The sequence below is a fragment of the Lepus europaeus genome, chromosome 10 (genome assembly GCF_033115175.1).
Source record: "Lepus europaeus isolate LE1 chromosome 10, mLepTim1.pri, whole genome shotgun sequence".
Classification (NCBI taxonomy): Eukaryota; Metazoa; Chordata; class Mammalia; order Lagomorpha; family Leporidae; genus Lepus; species Lepus europaeus.
In genome coordinates, this window is record NC_084836.1 from 121,714,048 (window position 1) to 121,731,983 (window position 17,936).

A 17,936-nucleotide genomic window follows, 5' to 3' on the forward strand; every position below is an offset into this window, starting at 1 on the left:
TCGAGTACCTGGGCCATCTCCCGCGGCTTTTCCAAGCACAGTAACAGGCAGCTGGATCCAGAAGTGGAGCGGCTAGCATTCTAACCAGCACCCATAGGGATGCCAGCATTGCAGGCAACAGCTTAACCTGCTGTGCCATGGTAGTGGTCCCTAAATCAACACTTGTAAAACTAAGGTATTTCTGAAAGGAGATCCAAGAATCTGTTAAGATCAAGTTCCCAAGAAGAAGAATCAGATGACTGGAAGGTGTAGGAGGAAAGAGTTTCGGTGTCTACCTAGTTTGCACATTTTGTTTTTTTATTTTTTTTTTAAAGATTTTATTTTTTATTTATTTGAAAAACAGAATTGCAGAGAGAGGTAGAAACAGAGAGAGAGGTCTTCCATCCAGTGGTTCACTCCCCAGGTGACCGCAACAGCTGGAACTGCGCTGATACAGAGCCAGGAGCTTCTTCTGGGTCTCCTATGTGGTACAGAGGCCCAAGGACTCAGGCCATCTTCCACTGCTTTCCCAGGCCATAGCGGAGAGCTGGATCAGAAGTAGAGCAGCCGGGACTAGAACCGGCACCCATATGGGATGCCGGTGCTTCAGGCCAGGGCTTTAACCCGCTGTGCCACAGCGCCGGCCCCAAGTTTGCACATTTTGGAATTAAAGCATATGAATGCATCACCTGTTCACAGATTGAAGGGGCACAGTTACAATTTGGAAATGAGCGGAAGAGCCCATCACACACAGTTGCCAGTGGTGACGGAGCCTGCCTCAGAGACCCGTTCCCCACCCCAGTCAGTAGTTGGTGGGTTTTGTCCGTCTCAGAGGATCCCTTTGTCCCTCCCTGCGCGTCGTGCCTACTGCGTCTTTTCCCAGGATCATTTCCAGAGGCCACGTGATGTGCTTCCCTCCTTTGATCCCTTCTCTGTGCCCCTCCACCCCCGTGCGCCCCAGCTTCAGCGCTGCTTCTGCCTCACAGCTCGGTTCGCCCGTCCGTGAGTGCCCCGGGCCTGGTCTGTGGGAGGCGAGCCTGCATAGGAAGACTTGGCTTCCTGCTTGCACTTGCGTGCTTTGTCCACGCCTCGGTTCTCTCGTGGGCTGCTTGCCTTACAGTCATCTGTCTTTCCCGCGTTCACCTCCTCAAATAGGCCTGATAGCATTGTCCCTCCTTCCCCGTCAGTGGCTCCCTTTCACTTTCAGCTCTCTTTTCCAAAACACCGTGCGAGAGGTGAGTTTGGATGATAACACAGGTGAACCCTTTTAATTTACATCGCTAAGTATTTTATCATCTGGGAAGAAAAATAAAATTCACCCATAAAACCTGGGGGCTTTTCACTCTACCAGCAATGTTGCTTAGACAGTCTGTTTAGTGAGCGTGGCTTCTGAGAGATGCAGTAGTAGTAAAATGAGACAGATGCCGCGGCGATGGCAGCACCGGGGCCTGCCTCTGGGACGTGCTGGCTTATATGAGGGAGACAGGAGGCGCTCGTGGCTAGCCTCACCCACTGTCTCCTGCTGCCTGCAGCCTTTGCTGTGGCCGCCTAACTGCCCTCAACCACCCAGCCTGCCTGCCCAGTCTCTCCCTTCACAACAGCCGGGCTGCTGTTGCAAAGGCACAGTTCCCTGCAGTGACCCCTGCTCTTGGTCGTCCTGCACTGTGATGCCCTAGGTCCTCACCCCACCTGCAGGGCAGACCTCCCTGTCCTGGGTACAGCTAGCACTTTGCCTCCTCGCTGACGTCTTCCCTGCTGTGTTCAGCTCCTCTCACTGCGGACTGGTGGCTTAACACGGATTTATGCTGCTACAGATCAGAAGTCCAACGTCAGTGTCGTTGGCTTAAATTTAGGGTACCAATTAGCTGGTCCCGTCTAGAGACTCTGAGGGGAGCTTCTGCCTTGCTGTGTCTGTCAGCTCCTCGTTACCACAGTGAATACCTGCGACAGCCCGACTTGATAAATGACAGATTGATTCTGACTGGTCCTGGAGACTGGCAGTCACGATCAAGCAGGCCTCGTTGGTTCGGCATCTGGTGATGGTGTGTTTGTCACAGAGCATCATCATAGGCGAGAGGCAGAGTGTGCGTGTCTGTGTGAGCATCAGGCTTCAGTCATGGGGGCTCCAGCCTAGTGGTCAATCCCAAAGGCCCCGCCTCCAAACACCAGAATTGGATGAAGTTCTCCCCCTCTTAGTACCATTAACGCAAGATTTTGGAGACCAAACCTCCAATGGGCGCTCGGGAGACATCCCACATCCAAACTAATACCCAAACCGTAGCACTCGCCTTTGCCGGCTTCTGGTGGCTGCTTTGGCTCGTGGCCCACTCCGACGTCCACTTCCCTCTTGACCTCACCTTCTCTTCTGCCCCTGAGTCCTCCAGCTCCCTTTTACAAGGACCCTTGTGATTACTGTGGCTCAGCCTGGTTAATCCAGGATCACTCTCACTATCACAAAATCCTTACTCACATCCAGCAAGGCATTGAGGGGGTGGCGTTATTCCACCTCCTGGGCCTCGTCCTGCCCCTTCTCGCGCGTAGGAAGACTTGGCTTCCTGCTTGCACTTGGATTCTTTGTCCACTCCTCGGTTCTCTCATGGGATGTTTGCCTTACAGTCATCTGTTCACCTGACCAGTGCCCGTACGTAAGCCTCTAGAGGCCCAGTTCAGAGCATAGGCCAGGGCTTGACCACCTGGCCTGAATGCTAGCTGCGGCACTCACTGGCTCTGTCGGTGTATTTTCCATAAAATGGTGGTGAAGAATTTAACTCAAAGCCAGGGCTCACCACGCGTGTTCACGCAGCACACGTGTGAAAGTGCAGGATTTCCCGGCAGTCAGGAACAGCTGGTGTCGGCAGCTACTTCTGTCTGTTAGTGTGGATCTTACTGTTATGATGTGAAAGGATGTTTGTTATAGAAGTCATTCTGGACAGACTTGACAAAGGGGAGGCTAAACCTTTCATTTAGATATCTATGTTAAATATTTTCCATCCCCTGGGTTCACGCCCCCAAAAGCCTGCAATAGCTGGGCCAGACCCAAGCCAAGAGCCACAAACCCCATCTGGGTCTCTCACTTGGGTTACAGGGATCTAAGTACTTGGGGCCATCATTCAGTGCCTTCCCAGGCACATTAGCAAGAAGCTGAATCAGAAGTGTGCAGTGAGGGGCCAGCGCCGTGGCTCACTTGGCTAATCCTCCGCGCGGCGCCGGCACCCCGGGTTCTAGTCCCGGTCGGGGCGCCGGATTCTGTCCCGGTTGCTCCTCTTCCAGGCCAGCTCTCTGCTGTGGCCTGGGAAGGCAGTGGAGGATGGCCCAGGTCCTTGGGCCCTGCAGCCACATGGGAGACCAGGAGGAAGCACCTGGCTCCTGGCTTCAGATCGGCGCAGCACCGGCCGTGGCGGCCATTTGGGGAGTGAACCAACGGAGGGAAGACCTTTCTCTCTGTCTCTCTCTCACTCTCTATAACTCTCTGTCTCTGTCTCTCATTGTCTAACTCTGCCTGTCAAAAATTAAAAATAAAATGTTAAAGTGTGCAGCGAGCCCTTGGACCAGCACCCTGATGCCCTGCACAGTGACGGTAGCACCCCCAGACTTCCTGGGTTTTGTGGGCACTCTGACTTGAGCACAGGTGGTGTCTGTCCAGCTAACGCTCACTGAGCTCCTGTCAGTTCTAGACCTTCTCGAAGGCCTGGGGTGTCTCTTCTGGGTGAGCCGCTCATGCTGTGCCCCTTCTGGCTTTGCCTGTCTCAGCCTTGTGTACTCAGTGGGGTCTGTCGGCCTGTATCACCAAAGACCCTGCCATTGTGTGTGTGTGAGATTTCGTGTGTTTAGGAGGTAGGGTCTTCTGTGAATTTGTAAATGTACTGAGTTGTTCCTCTTTAAAGGCAGAACCATTGTAGAGGCCACGGCATCTCCTCCGTGTTTCACAGAGCAGAGCTACGGTAAACAGAGGTTCTGGAGGGCGCTGTCCGCACACCCGTGTGCCGAGAGCGCTGGCAGGTCTGCTGCAGTCAAAGAAAAGGCGTTTGTCAAACCGCCTGTAGCAAGTGTTTCCGTTGGGAACACGTGCTCTGACCAGAGTCGTGGCTGCTTGGTGTGCATGGAACTTGAACTTCTAGAACGTCATGAGAAATGGAGGAGTATGTGAAAGCATCCTAGCTTTAGGAAGTAATGCTCGTAGGGATTTCAGATGAAAGAGGTACTAAGATCTGCCTAGGCAGAGGGAAGAGAGACGGATTAGTAGTGAAAAATAAGGTGATCAGACAAGTCAGCGGCAGCCTGGAAAATAAAAATGTATCATTGGAACGGTGAGGAGTCATTGCCTGTTTTTCAAAAAGCAAGATATTGAAGTTACCTTACCCGGCATCATTTAACTTCAGCCTTACAGGAGTGATCCTGGGGTTTGAGTGGCAATGGCAGGAAGAAGATGCAGGCGTCCTGCTCCCCGGTTAGGGTCTGATGAGTGGGTTTGTTTCCGGGCGTGAGGTTCAGGTGCAGATTAGATACAGAATGAAGAGCGGGTCGCACTGCTGCAGGACTCGGTGCAGGCAGCTCAGGGCGGAGAGTAGCGGCAGGCGGCTGGCCTGGCACAGGCGCAGCGCCCCGTGCCTGGACATGGGGACAGCTAGGGCAGCCTGGAAATGCTGTGTGGGGTGCTGACGCCGTGTCTGATGTGCACATGCAAGCGTCAGGGAGATTTGGGAAGGTGCTGTCCTCCGCAGAGAAGGCTGAATTCACTTTGGAATCCGGCTGGAGGCCTCAGCCCGTGTTAGCCCAGAGCTCGGTGGGACGTTTGGGAAAGACCAGGCAGTCCCCTCCCCCAAGTCTGACCCTGAGTGCAGGTGTTAGCACTGTACAGAGGAGTAAAATGTGAATGCTGAGAGGAGGAGGTGGTTCCAGTCCCCCAAAATCGTCAGAGATGGGGACCAGTGCTGCTGCAGAGCAGGCGCAGCCACCACCTGCAGTGCCAACATCCCCTCCGGCCACTGGAGCAGTCGGGTCTCAGCCGCTCCACTTCCAATCCAGCCCCCTGCTCATGTAGCAGAAGACGGCCCCAGTGCTTGGACCCCTGCCGAGCACGTGGGAGACCTGGACAGATGTGTCCCTGGCTCCTTGCTTCAACCTGGCTCAGCCCTGGCTGTTACAGCCACTAGGGGAGTGAACCAGCGGGTGGAAGACCTCTGTCTCTCCCTCTCTATAACTCTGACTTCCAAATAAATAAATACATCTTTTTAGAAAGTCATCTGAGATGCCTGTTGCTATAAAGGGGCATTGTGGGACCAGGGGAGGAGAATCACGAGCGAGAATCTCAGCATGACCTCCTGAGCGGAGCCTGGAGGTGGGCGGAGCTCCTGGTGCAGCACTCGGGTGGGGAGCGGAGTCTCCTTTGCAGAATCCTAGAGGGTGAGAGGCACACAGTGACAGTTTGCAACTTGTTGCCTGTTGCCTAGGGCAGGGGTTAGAGCTGGTGGCCAAGCAGGAGAAGGCAGTGGTACCTGTGCCGTGAGCCACTTTCCTTATCCCTAGAAGCCACACAGCTGGCTACAGGGAAAGAGCCAAGGACTCCTCTGACCTCAGCTCTTGGCCTCTGCTTCAGTTGTACTCCCCTGAGGCTCCAGGAGCATTCGGCCAGGACACCAGGAAATGTCAGTGACTGGCTGCCAAGTAGCCTGCGGGCAGCGCAGTAACTTGGATAAAGTCCTAGAGTAGCTAGGAGAGCAGTGAGGAGCCTACTTGTGCTGGCGAGGGCAGACTTCAGTAATTATCCACACTTGAGCCGAGATCTAGAGAGGGTGGGGTGGCTGCCCGGGGAGAGCCAGTGGGGAAATATACAGGGAACAGGAGTAGTAGATGGGAAGGTAGAAACAGGAGCAGTTGGGAGGATTCGAGACTGGAGGGAGAGAGCTATTTGGGGACTGCATGACCAGACAGGTTGTTCTGGGGTCATGAACCAGGGCAATGGTGATGTGTGAGCCAGAGATGTCTTTGCTCAGCCAAAGCCAGGAAGTGGCAGTCGCATCCCGTGGCAGTGGACAGCCATCTGTTCTTGAGTGAGGGCACTGGCGAGAGAGCTGCTGGGAGTCGTGGGGCTCCTCTGATAAGGGTGCCACAAGCTGTGGTCCTGAGGAGGAGAGCACTAGGAAGGCATGCAGAGAGCTGGAGGAGACGGGAGACTGCGCATTAAAGGCCGCATGAGCTGGGGAAGGGCTGGGGGCAGACTCCGCGGGCGCTCGGGACAATCTGTGCTGGCCCATGGAGCTTTGTGATTTCCCTCCAGCCAGCCAGCCACCCTTCTGGTGGGTAGAGGAAGCAGCTGGAAAGACTATTCGAGACTTCTCTGGGTGTTTTGGACGAGACAGACACGATGGCTGGCAGTGTGGATGAGCGATGCTGGTGATAAAAGGACAGGAAGCCAACAGGTGCAGATACAGACCGAGAAGAGAGCTTTGGACACACGAAGACCTCAGGGTGACAGGAAGGAGGCAGGGTGAGGGTGAGAGTGACGGCGAGGGACAGCTCGGAAATGTTAGGGTCAGAGATGGGAGTCGAGTTTGATCTTAACTTTAAGGCACCTTCATCACATCACAGCTGCTGTTTGTCTCCTGATTTGGTGGCAGGTCTGTTTGCATTGAAGGGAAACGACTGGCAGGTAGGTGGACCCTCAGGGAGTGCCGATGCTGTAATGAAACATGTCCTGTTAGGTGCCGCCTGAGCCTTCCTCCGCCTTCCGTGCACCTGAAGCGTGTGCCTTCTCCCGTCCTCTGGGCACCACGGTGGGTGTGTCAGAGCTCGGGCTCTGCAAGCAGCTCTGCCGGCAGCTGCTGTCGCTCAGGTGCAGCACCACAGTCATAACTGATGGAGTTGACTTGCAAGCTTTTAGGACTAATTGCAAAGTTTGAACTAAAACATTTCCTGGAGCAGCCTTGAAATAATAATCCTCACACCTTGTATGGGTGCAGTGCTTTGAGTCTACAGAGCGCTTTCACGTACACAGCTCATTTCCTCTTCACAGTAAACAGTGGTTTCTGAATGTTTAGGTCTTTGCTAAGTGAGAAGTCACGGTGCACATCCTGACTTAATCATGGCAAGATGCCAAAAGTTCTGAGCCAGTACCCATTCATTGAGCACCTTCTGTGCACAAGCCACTTCACCGAGGATACCAAAGGGTAAATATTCAATAAGTAAATATTCAATAAATAGAGCCTACCCAATAGAAGCGATCTTGCCTCCTAATTTACTTTCCCTTCCTCATTGCAGGCACTATTTTGGAAGCCACTCACTGCCATAAATTCATATAAATATTGCAGAAATGCATCGTATCAGGGCAGAAGTTTTTAAGACCTAGATGCTGATACTTGTCTAAGCTCAGTGATTTATAGAAGGTCATTCCATATCGACTTGCAGCTTCTGGAAGATTTTCTCGTAGTAGAATCTCAACAACAATATCTCAGGCTCGCAGCACGTGCCTAGCGTTTGTGTTCATTGTCCTGGTCGGGGTGATCTGGGGGTGATGGGAGCATGCATCTTGGCCCCTGACCCCAGAAGGCTTGCTATTCAGTAAAGAATGGCTGTCTCGGGTTCTGGGAGCCAGCCCAGGAGGCCAGACTTCCCTTGGGTACTGCCCTCTAGGTGAGATGGGCAGAAGTAGTCTTCGTATGACTGGTCTTGGGCTCTGTCTGCTGGAGTTACCCCGAATGCTTAGGCAGGTGCTCTGGGCGTCGTGGCTCCTCAGGGAATTTGCAGGCTTTGAGGTGACATGAGATCCTCTAAAATAACAGGAACCCTTGCCTTCAAAGCCACGTTGGCCAGAGTGGCTCCCTCAGAGTAAGCGATGGGACCTGCACCCCAGGAGTCCATCTCCAGAAGGGCTGGGTTTGCCGTCCGAAAGGCCTGCCTTGGTGATGAAACACGGGTGGCCACAGGGTGCTGAGGGGTGCCAGTGATGAGCCAGGTCCCTCCGTGCAGCCTCGCTCCAGCAGGCTCTCTGTTCCTTGTTGGCACTCCCGACTTGGTGAACTCCAGCCTTAGCACTCACTCTCACTCGACTGCTTATGTGGCCTGGGAATCTGAGCCGGGGCAGCCGGATATTTCGTGAGCACACGCCTTCCTGAGCACTCCGTAGCGATTTCCACGATAATACCTTTCAGTAAGAGCTTCTCTATTCCACAAGGCTGCCTCCTCTTCTGATGGGCGCTTAGGCCATCAAAAGCCAAAGAAGAACTCTTCCTTCTTCGTGGTGGGCAGGTGTGCCTAGTGCTTGTGTGTCAGAATGTGCAGCCAGCGTCTAAGCGTCCCCTCGGTGCTCCAGAGAGCACAGGTAGGACAGAATGTGGAGCTGGGCCTCTGAGGGTTACGTCTGAGTGATGTTCCGACTGGGGCTGGAAGCGTGCTTTCCATATTGTGTTCTGACCATTTAGGTCTCTCTTTGTAGGGCATCTTTTATGACCAAGACTGTCCAGTACCAAAATGAGCTCCATAAATTCCTAATCTGGGACACAGCGGGACAAGAACGAGTAAGTCACTCTTTCATTTACTATGTGTTTCTCTGAGGCCCAAGGTAAAGCGCCAGCTGAACTGCCACCGTCCCTGTCACTTCCCGTTCCTCCTTCCCTTCCGTGTGCCAGAGAGCGCTTCTCTCCTTTGCGTGGGCCAGTTGGAGCCACAGAGCCACTAATGGAGAAAGCAATGACACGCACGCCGGCTGACGGCCTGACAGTCGCGCTCAGCGTTGTGTCATTTGGGCCCATCCTCTAGTGAAGATATAAAAGAATTGCTGCTGCAAACGGAGAGGCCACACAACTCATTTATGGCCGCCTTTTAGAAGCTTGAGAGGGAGCTTTATAGCATACAGAGTTGGAGGTGAAGTGACGTGGGTGAGCAAACGCGGAGTCCTGCAGTGGGTATTTAAATAATGCCTGGTGATGGAGTTGACCATGATGGTGTTCTGCTTAAGGAAGACCCTGAAGCAGAGTGGGGCCTGGCAAGCCCACCCCATCAGGAGGGGTAAGGAGGGCACAGACAGCCTGTGGCTTCCTCCTCCTCTGGGCCCCAAGTCCTTCTCCCTGCCGGGGAGCCTCTGGCAGCCACCCCATTGTTCAGCTGCTGTTGAATTTTGTTTGCAAACAGCACCATCACAACACTGATGGATGCACAGTGCTCTCTTACCCCTGAAGTACACCAGAAGTGCTCGGGAAGAGGGGGTCTGTCCTCACAGTGCTCTCCGAGACAGACTCTGTGGTGTCAAATCTGACGACTCGACAAGGAGAGGAAATGTACACACCATGACTGCTGTCCCGGATGTGGAATGACACCGTTGTAGAACTTACTGTCTTGGCTGGCGCTGCGGCTCACTAGGCTAATCCTCCGCCTGCGGCGCCGGCACCCCAGGTTCTAGTCCCAGTCGGGGTGCCGGATTCTGTCCCGGTTGCCCCTCTTCCAGGCCAGCTCTCTGCTGTGGCCCAGGAGTGCAGTGGAGGATGGCCCAGGTCCTTGGGCCCTGCACCCCATGGGAGACCAGGAGAAGCACCTGGCTCCTGGCTTCGAATCAGCGCAGTGCGCCAGCCGCAGCGCACTGGTTGCGGCGACCATTGGAGGGTGAACCAACGGCAAAAGGAAAACCTTTCTGTGTCTTTCTCTCTCTCACTGTCCACTCTGCCTGTCAAAAAAAAAAAAAAAAAGCTTACTGTCTTAGTTTGCTCTGTCTGGCTCCCTCTGTTTTCAGTGCTGGATGTCGTGCCCCTGTCCAGTGACGGCTGAGATGCGTCTGCTTGCAGTCCTCCGTTCCCCGCTCCTTCTCCTCCACTTGTGCTGTGTGTCCAGAGTGGGGCACTCAGGACGGCTGTGCCCTTGCTAGTGTCGCCCTCCCCTCTCTGTAAGGCTGCTTCCCGGGGCCCTGCGTGTGTCTGTGGGCACAGCCCTCAGCTCAGTCCCGTTAGCACCAGCCTGCGGGCTCTCCCTGCCAGTGCCCTGTGTCCCCTACACTGAATGCCATGTGTGTGTCTCCCCTCACAGTCTGTGATGGTACAGCAGAGCCCTCAGCAGGGGACCCCCTGGGTGGGCGTGTGGTGCACTAGGAAAGGTGCTGCTTGGGATACCTGCAGGCAGGAAACCAGCAGATGTACGATGTCTCTCTCTGTCTCTGTTTGCCTTTCAAGTTAAAAAAAATGAAAATAACTTTTTTTAAAACCATACTGTGGGACCGCATCACGATGCAGCAGGCCAAGCCTCGTGCAGCACCGCGCATCCCGAGTGAGCCCCAGGTGTCCCCGCCGCTCTGCCTCTGACCCGCTCCCTGCTAGCCTGCCTAGGAAAGCAGCAGATGCCCAAGCACTTGGGCTCCTGCCACCGACCAGGCGGAATTCAAGGCTCCTGGGTTGAGCCTGGCCCAACCCTGGCCATTGCAGCAATTTGGGCAGTGAACCAACAGATGGAAGATCTCTTTCTCACTCTTTTTCTGTCTCTCCTTCCCTCCCTCCCTCTCTTTCTCTTTCTCTAGCTCTGCCTTTCAAATTAAATAAATAAAGCATACTGTATATAATACGGGTTACTTTGGGTCTGAGCCTGTCCTGGTGTACACAGTGATGTACAATACAACATGTCTTTTTTTCTGGAACACAAGAAAATAGCACAAGGGGATGTGCTTTGTGACAGCTGAAGTCTGAAGGTTTGGGATTAGCTGGTTTGCCCGCCTCTTGTTTGCCCACTCCTGATTGGTTTTTCAGCAGCATTAGTGCTCTGAGACTCAAACCTGCCTCCGACCGGAAGCACCGTCATGCAGCCCAGAGGGCCGTGCCGCAGGCCAGGGGCACTGCCTGACCAGGAGGGAGCAGGCCACCACTCACCCCGCCGGTTGTTGGCAGCGCCCATGTCCAGAGCTGCTGGGTCACAGGCTGAAGAAGGAAATCCGGACAGTGACAAATAGTCACAAAAACTGAAACGCAAGATCACCCAGAACACACCTGTGAACCTGCCCCCTTGTCCTGGACAAGGCCTTCAGGGACCTGACTGTACCAACCAGAGCCTGAGTCATCGTAGCTGTTCCACCCCAGCCCATCCCCTGGTACCATGTCATGGTTGTGAGCCTTGGACCCATGCTCACACCTTTCGCCCTCAAAATCCTCCTCTGATGTCACCTGGCGGGACACTTTGCCAGCTATCCCTGGTGTTCTCGGCCAAGTAGCCACATTGTCACCCACCGTGTTGTAGAACCGGATCTAGAAGTCGTCTGATCCCTGCCTCACCTGTGCCGCTCTGCTGTGTAAGCACCTGTCCGACAGGCTCACTTTTCTGTCCCTCAACCTTCTCTCCACGTCACCTGAGTATTCCTTCAGCTGTTTAAGCAGCCTCCCCGCTTGCCCTAAACCCAGCACTGGCCCACAGAAATCCTTTTTAAAAAATGTATTTATTTTGAGAGGTAGAGTTACAGATAAGAGAGGGAGAGACAGCGAGATCTTCCATCATCTGGTTCACTCCCCAAATGGCTGGAGCTGGGCTGATCAGGGACCCAAGTGCTTCTTCCAGGTCTCCCACACAGATGCAGAGGCCCAAGCACTTGGGCTGTCTTCTGCTGCTTTCCTAGGCCATAGCAGAGAGCTGGATGGGAGCAGGAGCAGCCAGGACACAAGCCAGTGCCCGTATGGGATGCCAGTGCGTACTATGCCAGTGCTGGCCCCCAGAGGGATCTTTTGAAATCATTAGTCAGACCCTCTTCTCTTCCCAGTTGTACCCTGCGGTAACTGATGGGAAGCTGTGTCCTGGACAGAGGTTTACAGTGAGGGCTCCACGCTGTTCCACCTTCTCTCTTCAGTGTGCCCTCCGGGCCCACCTTCCTTCTCCCCACCGAGTCCCGGCTGCTGGCCGCCGTTTGGCTCCTTAAGCACTCCTTACCTTCAGGTCTTCACACACACTCCTCCTCCTCACTGGAGCTCTTCCCCACCTTGCAGCATGGCTAGCCGGCTCGTTACCGGCCTCTGGGTCTCGCGTTAAATGTCATCCCCCAGAGTTTTCCCAGCCCCAGAACCTCAGCAGTGGCCGCAGTTCTTCAGCGTCACTGTCCTCAGTAACTGCTCAGGATGGTCGGTCCAGGTTGTGGCCAGACCGCCTGTGTACTCAGCTTTCTTGCCGGTCTCCCACCAGACGGTAAAGTGTGAGAGCTGGGCCCACAGCCTCTGCTGCTGTATCTGCAGAGCCTAACCCAGCACCTGGCAGGCCGTCAGTATTCCTTTATTAGTTGGATGAATAAGAAGTGAGCTCTGGGATACTCCACTGTATGCTGAATTGTCTTCGGTTGCCCCCAAACGGGACTGTCGAGCCGTGTCCTTCCTTGTCTGCCTTCCATTAGGCTGCTCCCTGGGGCAGGGACAGTCTTCACACCTCTGCTCTCAGCCCCTGGCACATGGTTCTGATACCAGAGGATTTATGTCCACTGACCGCCAGCCCTGCCCGGGCAAAGATGAGGACAGATCAGCTGTCCACTTTGATCCTGTGAGTCATGCATGCCTCAGTTTGTAAATCTCGTGTTCCATTATTTAGTTCTCTGTAGGTAAAAGATTGACTATGGAACCAAAAGTTATCATAAAATGAAACTCTTTTCTGATGAACTGACCATTCAGAAACCCTCTCTATTTCACCCTAGCATCTTTCACCACACAGCTTTTTTGCTTATGTTGTTGTAAGATCTGTTTTTGTGAAAGGCAGAGTTATAGGGGCTGGCGCCGTGGCACACTAGGTTAATCCTCCGCCTGCAGCGCGGCATCTCATATGAACACTGGTTCTAGTACCAGCCACTCCTCTTCTAGTCCAGCTCTCTGCTGTGGCCTGGGATAGCAGTGAAAGATGGCCCAAGTCCTTGGGCCCCTGCATCCGCGTGGGAGGCCTGGAGGAAGCTCCTGGCTCCTGGCTTTAGATCGGCGTAGTTCCCAGCCATTGCAGCCAATTGGGGAGTGAACCAGCCAATGGAGGACCTTTTTCTCTCTGCCTCTCCTTCTCTCTGTGTAACTCTGACTTTCAAAGAAATAAATTAATCTTTTTTAAAAAATTAAGAAAAATACCAGGATGATGATATAAATGGATCACAAGATAGTGATTTGTGTATCGAAGGGTTAAGGGAGACCTGAGGAAAATTGATGGAGCTGACAAATATTTTTGTAAAAATTACTGTTTTGATGGTGGGCTCCGAGATCACATATGCAGTGAAGTATGTTGTGTTGTGCGTGTAGCTCTAGCAGAGGACTCAACAGCCAGGTTTTCAGTCAGCTTTGATTCAGCGTTCATCTAGAAAATGAGCTCCTACCTGTGATAATAAAGCTAAGTGTTTTCAGATGCCTGGCAAAATGAAACTTGTTTGCATGACTTAAGTGTGTTTTCTCAGGAGAGAGCCTCTGTGAGCCCTTTCTGTCTCTGCTATTTGCTGTCCTGAATGAATTCATTTTGTCGCCTTTTCCACCAGTTGTCTTTCCCTAGCAAAGACTCCTGTGCTGGAGCTGAGAGCCACACAGCACAGACGTACACAGCCAGCGTGGCAGAGCGTTGCCGCCGCTGCCGTGCTCACCTGTGACGACAGGACACGGCTGCAGGGGGCGTCTGCACAGCGGCTAAGATGCCCATCTCAGGTGCCTGATTTGAGGCCCAGCCCCTCCGCTTACAATGCAGCTTCCTACTCGCACACACCCCTGGAGGCTGCAGGTAATGCTCAGGTCCCTTGGTCTCTGCCATCCATCCAGGAGACCCAGACTGAGTTCTGGGCTCCTCGCCTCAGTTCCAGGCTCTTGGCCCAGCGCTGGCTGTCGAGGTCTTTGGGGAGTGAGGCAGCAGGTCAAAGATCTATCTGTCCCCGTCGCTTTATGTCTGTCTGCCTTTCAAAATAAAAAAAAAAATTTTAATTTTTTAAAAAAAGCTCAACCAGAGTGGAGTGACGTGCCATCCAGACCTTAGGGATGTATATCCCTGTGTCTTAATGTAGAGTCTCCTGACAACTACTTCCACAAGGGTCACAAGACACAGGCTTACTTATTGTCACAGTAGTCACATGTGGAATGGTTCTTACGCTTAAAATCAGGAGGGGCCGGCGCTGTGGCGTAGCGGGTAAAGCCGCTGCCTGCCGTGGCAGCATCCCATGTGGGCGCCGCTTTGAGTCTGGCTGCTCCACTGTTGATCCAGCTCTCTGCTGTGGCCTGGGAAAGCAGTACAGGATGGCCCAAGTCCTCAGGCCCTGCACGGCGTGGGAGACCCAGAAGAAGCTCCTGGCTCCTGGCTTCTGACTTCAGATCGGCACAGCTCCAGCCGTTGTGGCCATTTAGGGAGTGAACCAGTAGATGGGAGATCTCTGTCTCTGTCTCTCATTCTCTCTCTGTGTAACTCTGACTTTCAAATAAATCTTTAAAATGAAAAAAGTAAAATCAGAAACAAGTATATGAATTAGTACCATCTAGAGTTGGGATCACAAATACAACCACAAAGCTGAAGACTTTTACTGTTTGTGCCTTAGCGGAAAATGTTTGCTGCCCCTGATACAGAGGCAGCTCTGGAGCAGAGTGCTGACGTCTCCCGAGTCTCCTCACCTGCTCTGCCTCCTTTCTTACCCCGGAAGGCGCAGAACGAGTTCTGATGCCAGCAGAGTGCCTCATCAAGGACTGGCTCTCCCCAGATGGCAGCTGTGGGAGTATCTGAACCCTCTACTGAACACTTGGAAAACAGCTGTTTGAAGGCACTGCAGAGCAGCCTAAAGCAGTGAGAAACTACAAAGGGAGCTGTGTTGAACGAGGTCCACGTTGGTACAGCTTTTCCCAGTGGGCACTCCCCGGCCTGCGTGGCAGAGGTCACCAGCCTGTCCTTGCAGCTTATGGCCTTGGAGAAGGGAGGTGGAGACAGCCAGGACAGCTGGAAATCTGTAAAGGCAGGCAAGCACCAGAAAAGATGGAATCAGTCGGGAAGAACACCCAAGAGGCTCCTCCCCACAGGAGCTTCTGGCAGGTGTTTTAGCTACAGTAACAAAAAACGACTAATGCAAGTGGTCTTAACTGGAGATGGGAAATCTCACCAGAACGTAGCCGATGAAGAATCAAAGCCAAGCAGGAGTTGCAGTGCCTAAGGTGAAAGTCTACTGGCTGGCCAGTAAACTAATCAGAAGAACAAGAAGAACAGCAAAATAGGAACAGTCTCCATACCACAGGAGCAAATTCAGACAGTTTAACACAGTGTAATCGGAGACCCAGAAAAAACAGAGAAGAGGGCTGAGAAAGTATTTTAAGGAATAGTGGCTTAAAATGTTCCCCAGTTTGGTGAAACATCAACTCACAATCCAAAAAGTTGAGCAAACCTATGAATATACAGAAACCCACAAAGGTGCCTCGTTGTAAAACTGCTGAAAACCAAAGACGAAGAGAGAATCTGCAAGCCCCCAGAGCTAAGGGCACACTCCACCAGGGACACCCGTGTGCACGCTGCCTGACGCCTGCGCAAACACTGGAGCCGGACGTCTGTAGAACAGTGACCTTAAAGGCTGAGAGCGGAACACGGTCAGTCTCTGGGAGGTGTCTTTCAATACGAAGTCGAAGTAAGCACATTTTCAGAAAAACAGAAGTGGAGAGTTCAGCAGCAGCATCCCTCGAGAACTTTTCAGGCTAAAGAGAAGTGACCCTAGATGGCAACTCAGATCCACTGGACACTGTGGAAGTCCCTCCTCCTCAGCTTCTTTAAAAGACAGCGTGGCTGTTTAATTCAAAAATTACAATGGCTGGTGCCATGGCTCACTTGGCTAATCTGCCTGCGGCGCCGGCATCCCACATGGGCACCTGGTTCTAGTCCCGGCTGCTCCTCTTCCAGTCCAGCTCTCTGCTGTGGCCTGGGAGGGCAGTGGAGGATGGCCCACATGCTTGGGCCCTGCAGCCACATGGGAGACCAGGAGGAAGCTCCTGGCTTCTGGCTTCAGATAGGCACAGCGCCGGCTGTGGTGGCTATTTGGGGGTGAACCAATGGAAGGAAGACCTCTCTCTGTCTGTCTCTCTCACTGTCTAACTCTGCCTGTCAGAGAAAAAAAAAGTCATTGGATTGCACTGATTATAGTGTGTATAGATTTAAAATGTTTGCCAACAGTAGCACCGAGGATGGGGGTGTGCCAGAAATTAGACTCCTGCTGTATTCTGATATTTTACATGAAGAGGTTCGTGTTGCACTCTTAGGCTATAGGAAGTGTATGTTGTTGTTACAGGGCAAACACTATTTAAAGCACTGTAAGGAAGTACAGCTGAATCCCAAAACATAATGCAAAAGAGCAGAGGAACAGAATTTAAAAATAAATGGAGCAAATATAAAACAAATGAAATATAAGACTCAAATCCAAATAGGATAGTATGTAAATTAAATGTAGAGGAATGGAACATTCCACTTAAAATAGGTTGGGGGCCGGTGCTGTGGCATGGTGGGTAAAGCTGCCGCCTACAGGGCCGGCATCCCATACGAGTGCCAGTTCGAATCCCAGGTGCTCCACTTCACATCCAGCTCCCTGCTAATGCTCCTGGGAAAGCAGCAGAAGATGGCTTGAGTGCTTGGACCCCTGCACCCTTGTCAGAGACCCAGATGAAGCGCCTGGCTTTTGCCTGGCTCAGCCCTGGCCATTGTGGCCATCTGGGGAGTGAACCGGCAGAGGGAAGACTTCTCCCTATCTGCCTCTCCTCTCTGTAACTCTTGAGTTTCAAATAAGTAAATGTTTGAAAAAAGAAAAAAGAGGTAGTCGTGTTAGATCAAAAAGCTGGCCCAGCAGTGTGTTGGTTAAACGAGGATTAGGTAGCAAAACCAAGATACATTAAAAACAAGAGAATAGGAAAGGATGCTCTATGTAAACCATAAGCATGTATTAGTAGTGACAGACTAATGTCAGTAATACAGATTCTTTTTATTTTTAAAAGATTTATTTACTTTGAAAGTCAGAGTTATACAAAGAGAGAAGGAGAGGCAGAGAGAGAGAGAGGTCTTCCATCCAATGGTTCACTCCCCAATTGGCCACAACAGTTGGAAATGCGCCGATCCGAAGCCAGGAGCTAGGAGCTTCTTCTAAGCTTCCCACGCGGGTGCCGGGGCCCAAGGACTTGGGCCATCTTCTACTGCTATCCCAGGTCATAGCAGAGAGCTGGATCAGAAGTGGAGCAGCTGGGATTAGAACCAGCACCCATATGGGATGCCGGCACCGCAGGCCAGGGCGTCAACCCACTGCACCACAGTGCCGGCCCCAGTAGTGCAGATTCGCAGATAGGTCATTATCAAGGTCGGGGGGGGGGGGGGGGGCATGGTAAGAAGTGTTAAGGAACTTTCTGTGTTCGTGGAATATTTTGTATCTTGGTGTGGAGTGTTTACAGGTTGTGTACGTTGGTCAGCTTGTCAGACCGTGCAGTGGTGTTCTTTATGTGAATTTACGTTACACATTGGGATCAAGAAGAGGAGGACCCAGTAAGGACCTTCAGCAGAAGTGCATCAACGAGGAGGCCAGCGCCGTGCCTTGGCCCCGTCTGTGTCCTCTGGTTGGTGTGCGGCAGAGGTTGTGTCTCTCTCCTAGTGAGGTCGTTTCCTTTTGTATAACGCTTTCTTGGTTTCAACTCCCATTTTCTTCTAAAACCTGACATTTTATTGGAAACCAGCGGGCTCTCACCTCGGGGGCAGGTGGTTTCTCAGAAAGCCCAATAGAAGTGTCTGTGCGTGGACCCCTGGTCCAGCGTGTGGTTTGACTGCCCCGTCCTCACCCAGCTCTCCATGAGGCAATCACTAATTCTTGGTTCCCTGAGATAAAATGTTGTACTAAATAGATCCGGTGTCTGCTCTCAGGGCGTTAGCAGTCATGATTTCACTTTTGTGAGAAACCAAGTATTAATAGGGGAGCCCAAAAGCCAAAAGGTTAGTAAGCTCGTTGGATGAGGAGTACAAAGCCCACTGTCCACTCGTTACTCACGTGGACAGGTTGCTTCCCT

General features: G+C 52.6%; 1 protein-coding gene across 1 annotated transcript in view; it reads left to right on the forward strand.

Moving 5' to 3' along the window:
- The window catches only part of RAB22A (RAB22A, member RAS oncogene family), a 58,770-nt gene that overhangs the window by 26,830 nt on the left and 14,004 nt on the right, over positions 1-17,936 (forward strand). Inside the window, exon 3 of the mRNA XM_062204406.1 lies at positions 8,411-8,492. Within this exon, the coding sequence (XP_062060390.1) occupies positions 8,411-8,492 (82 nt within the window). The remainder of the gene's footprint in view (positions 1-8,410; positions 8,493-17,936) is intronic.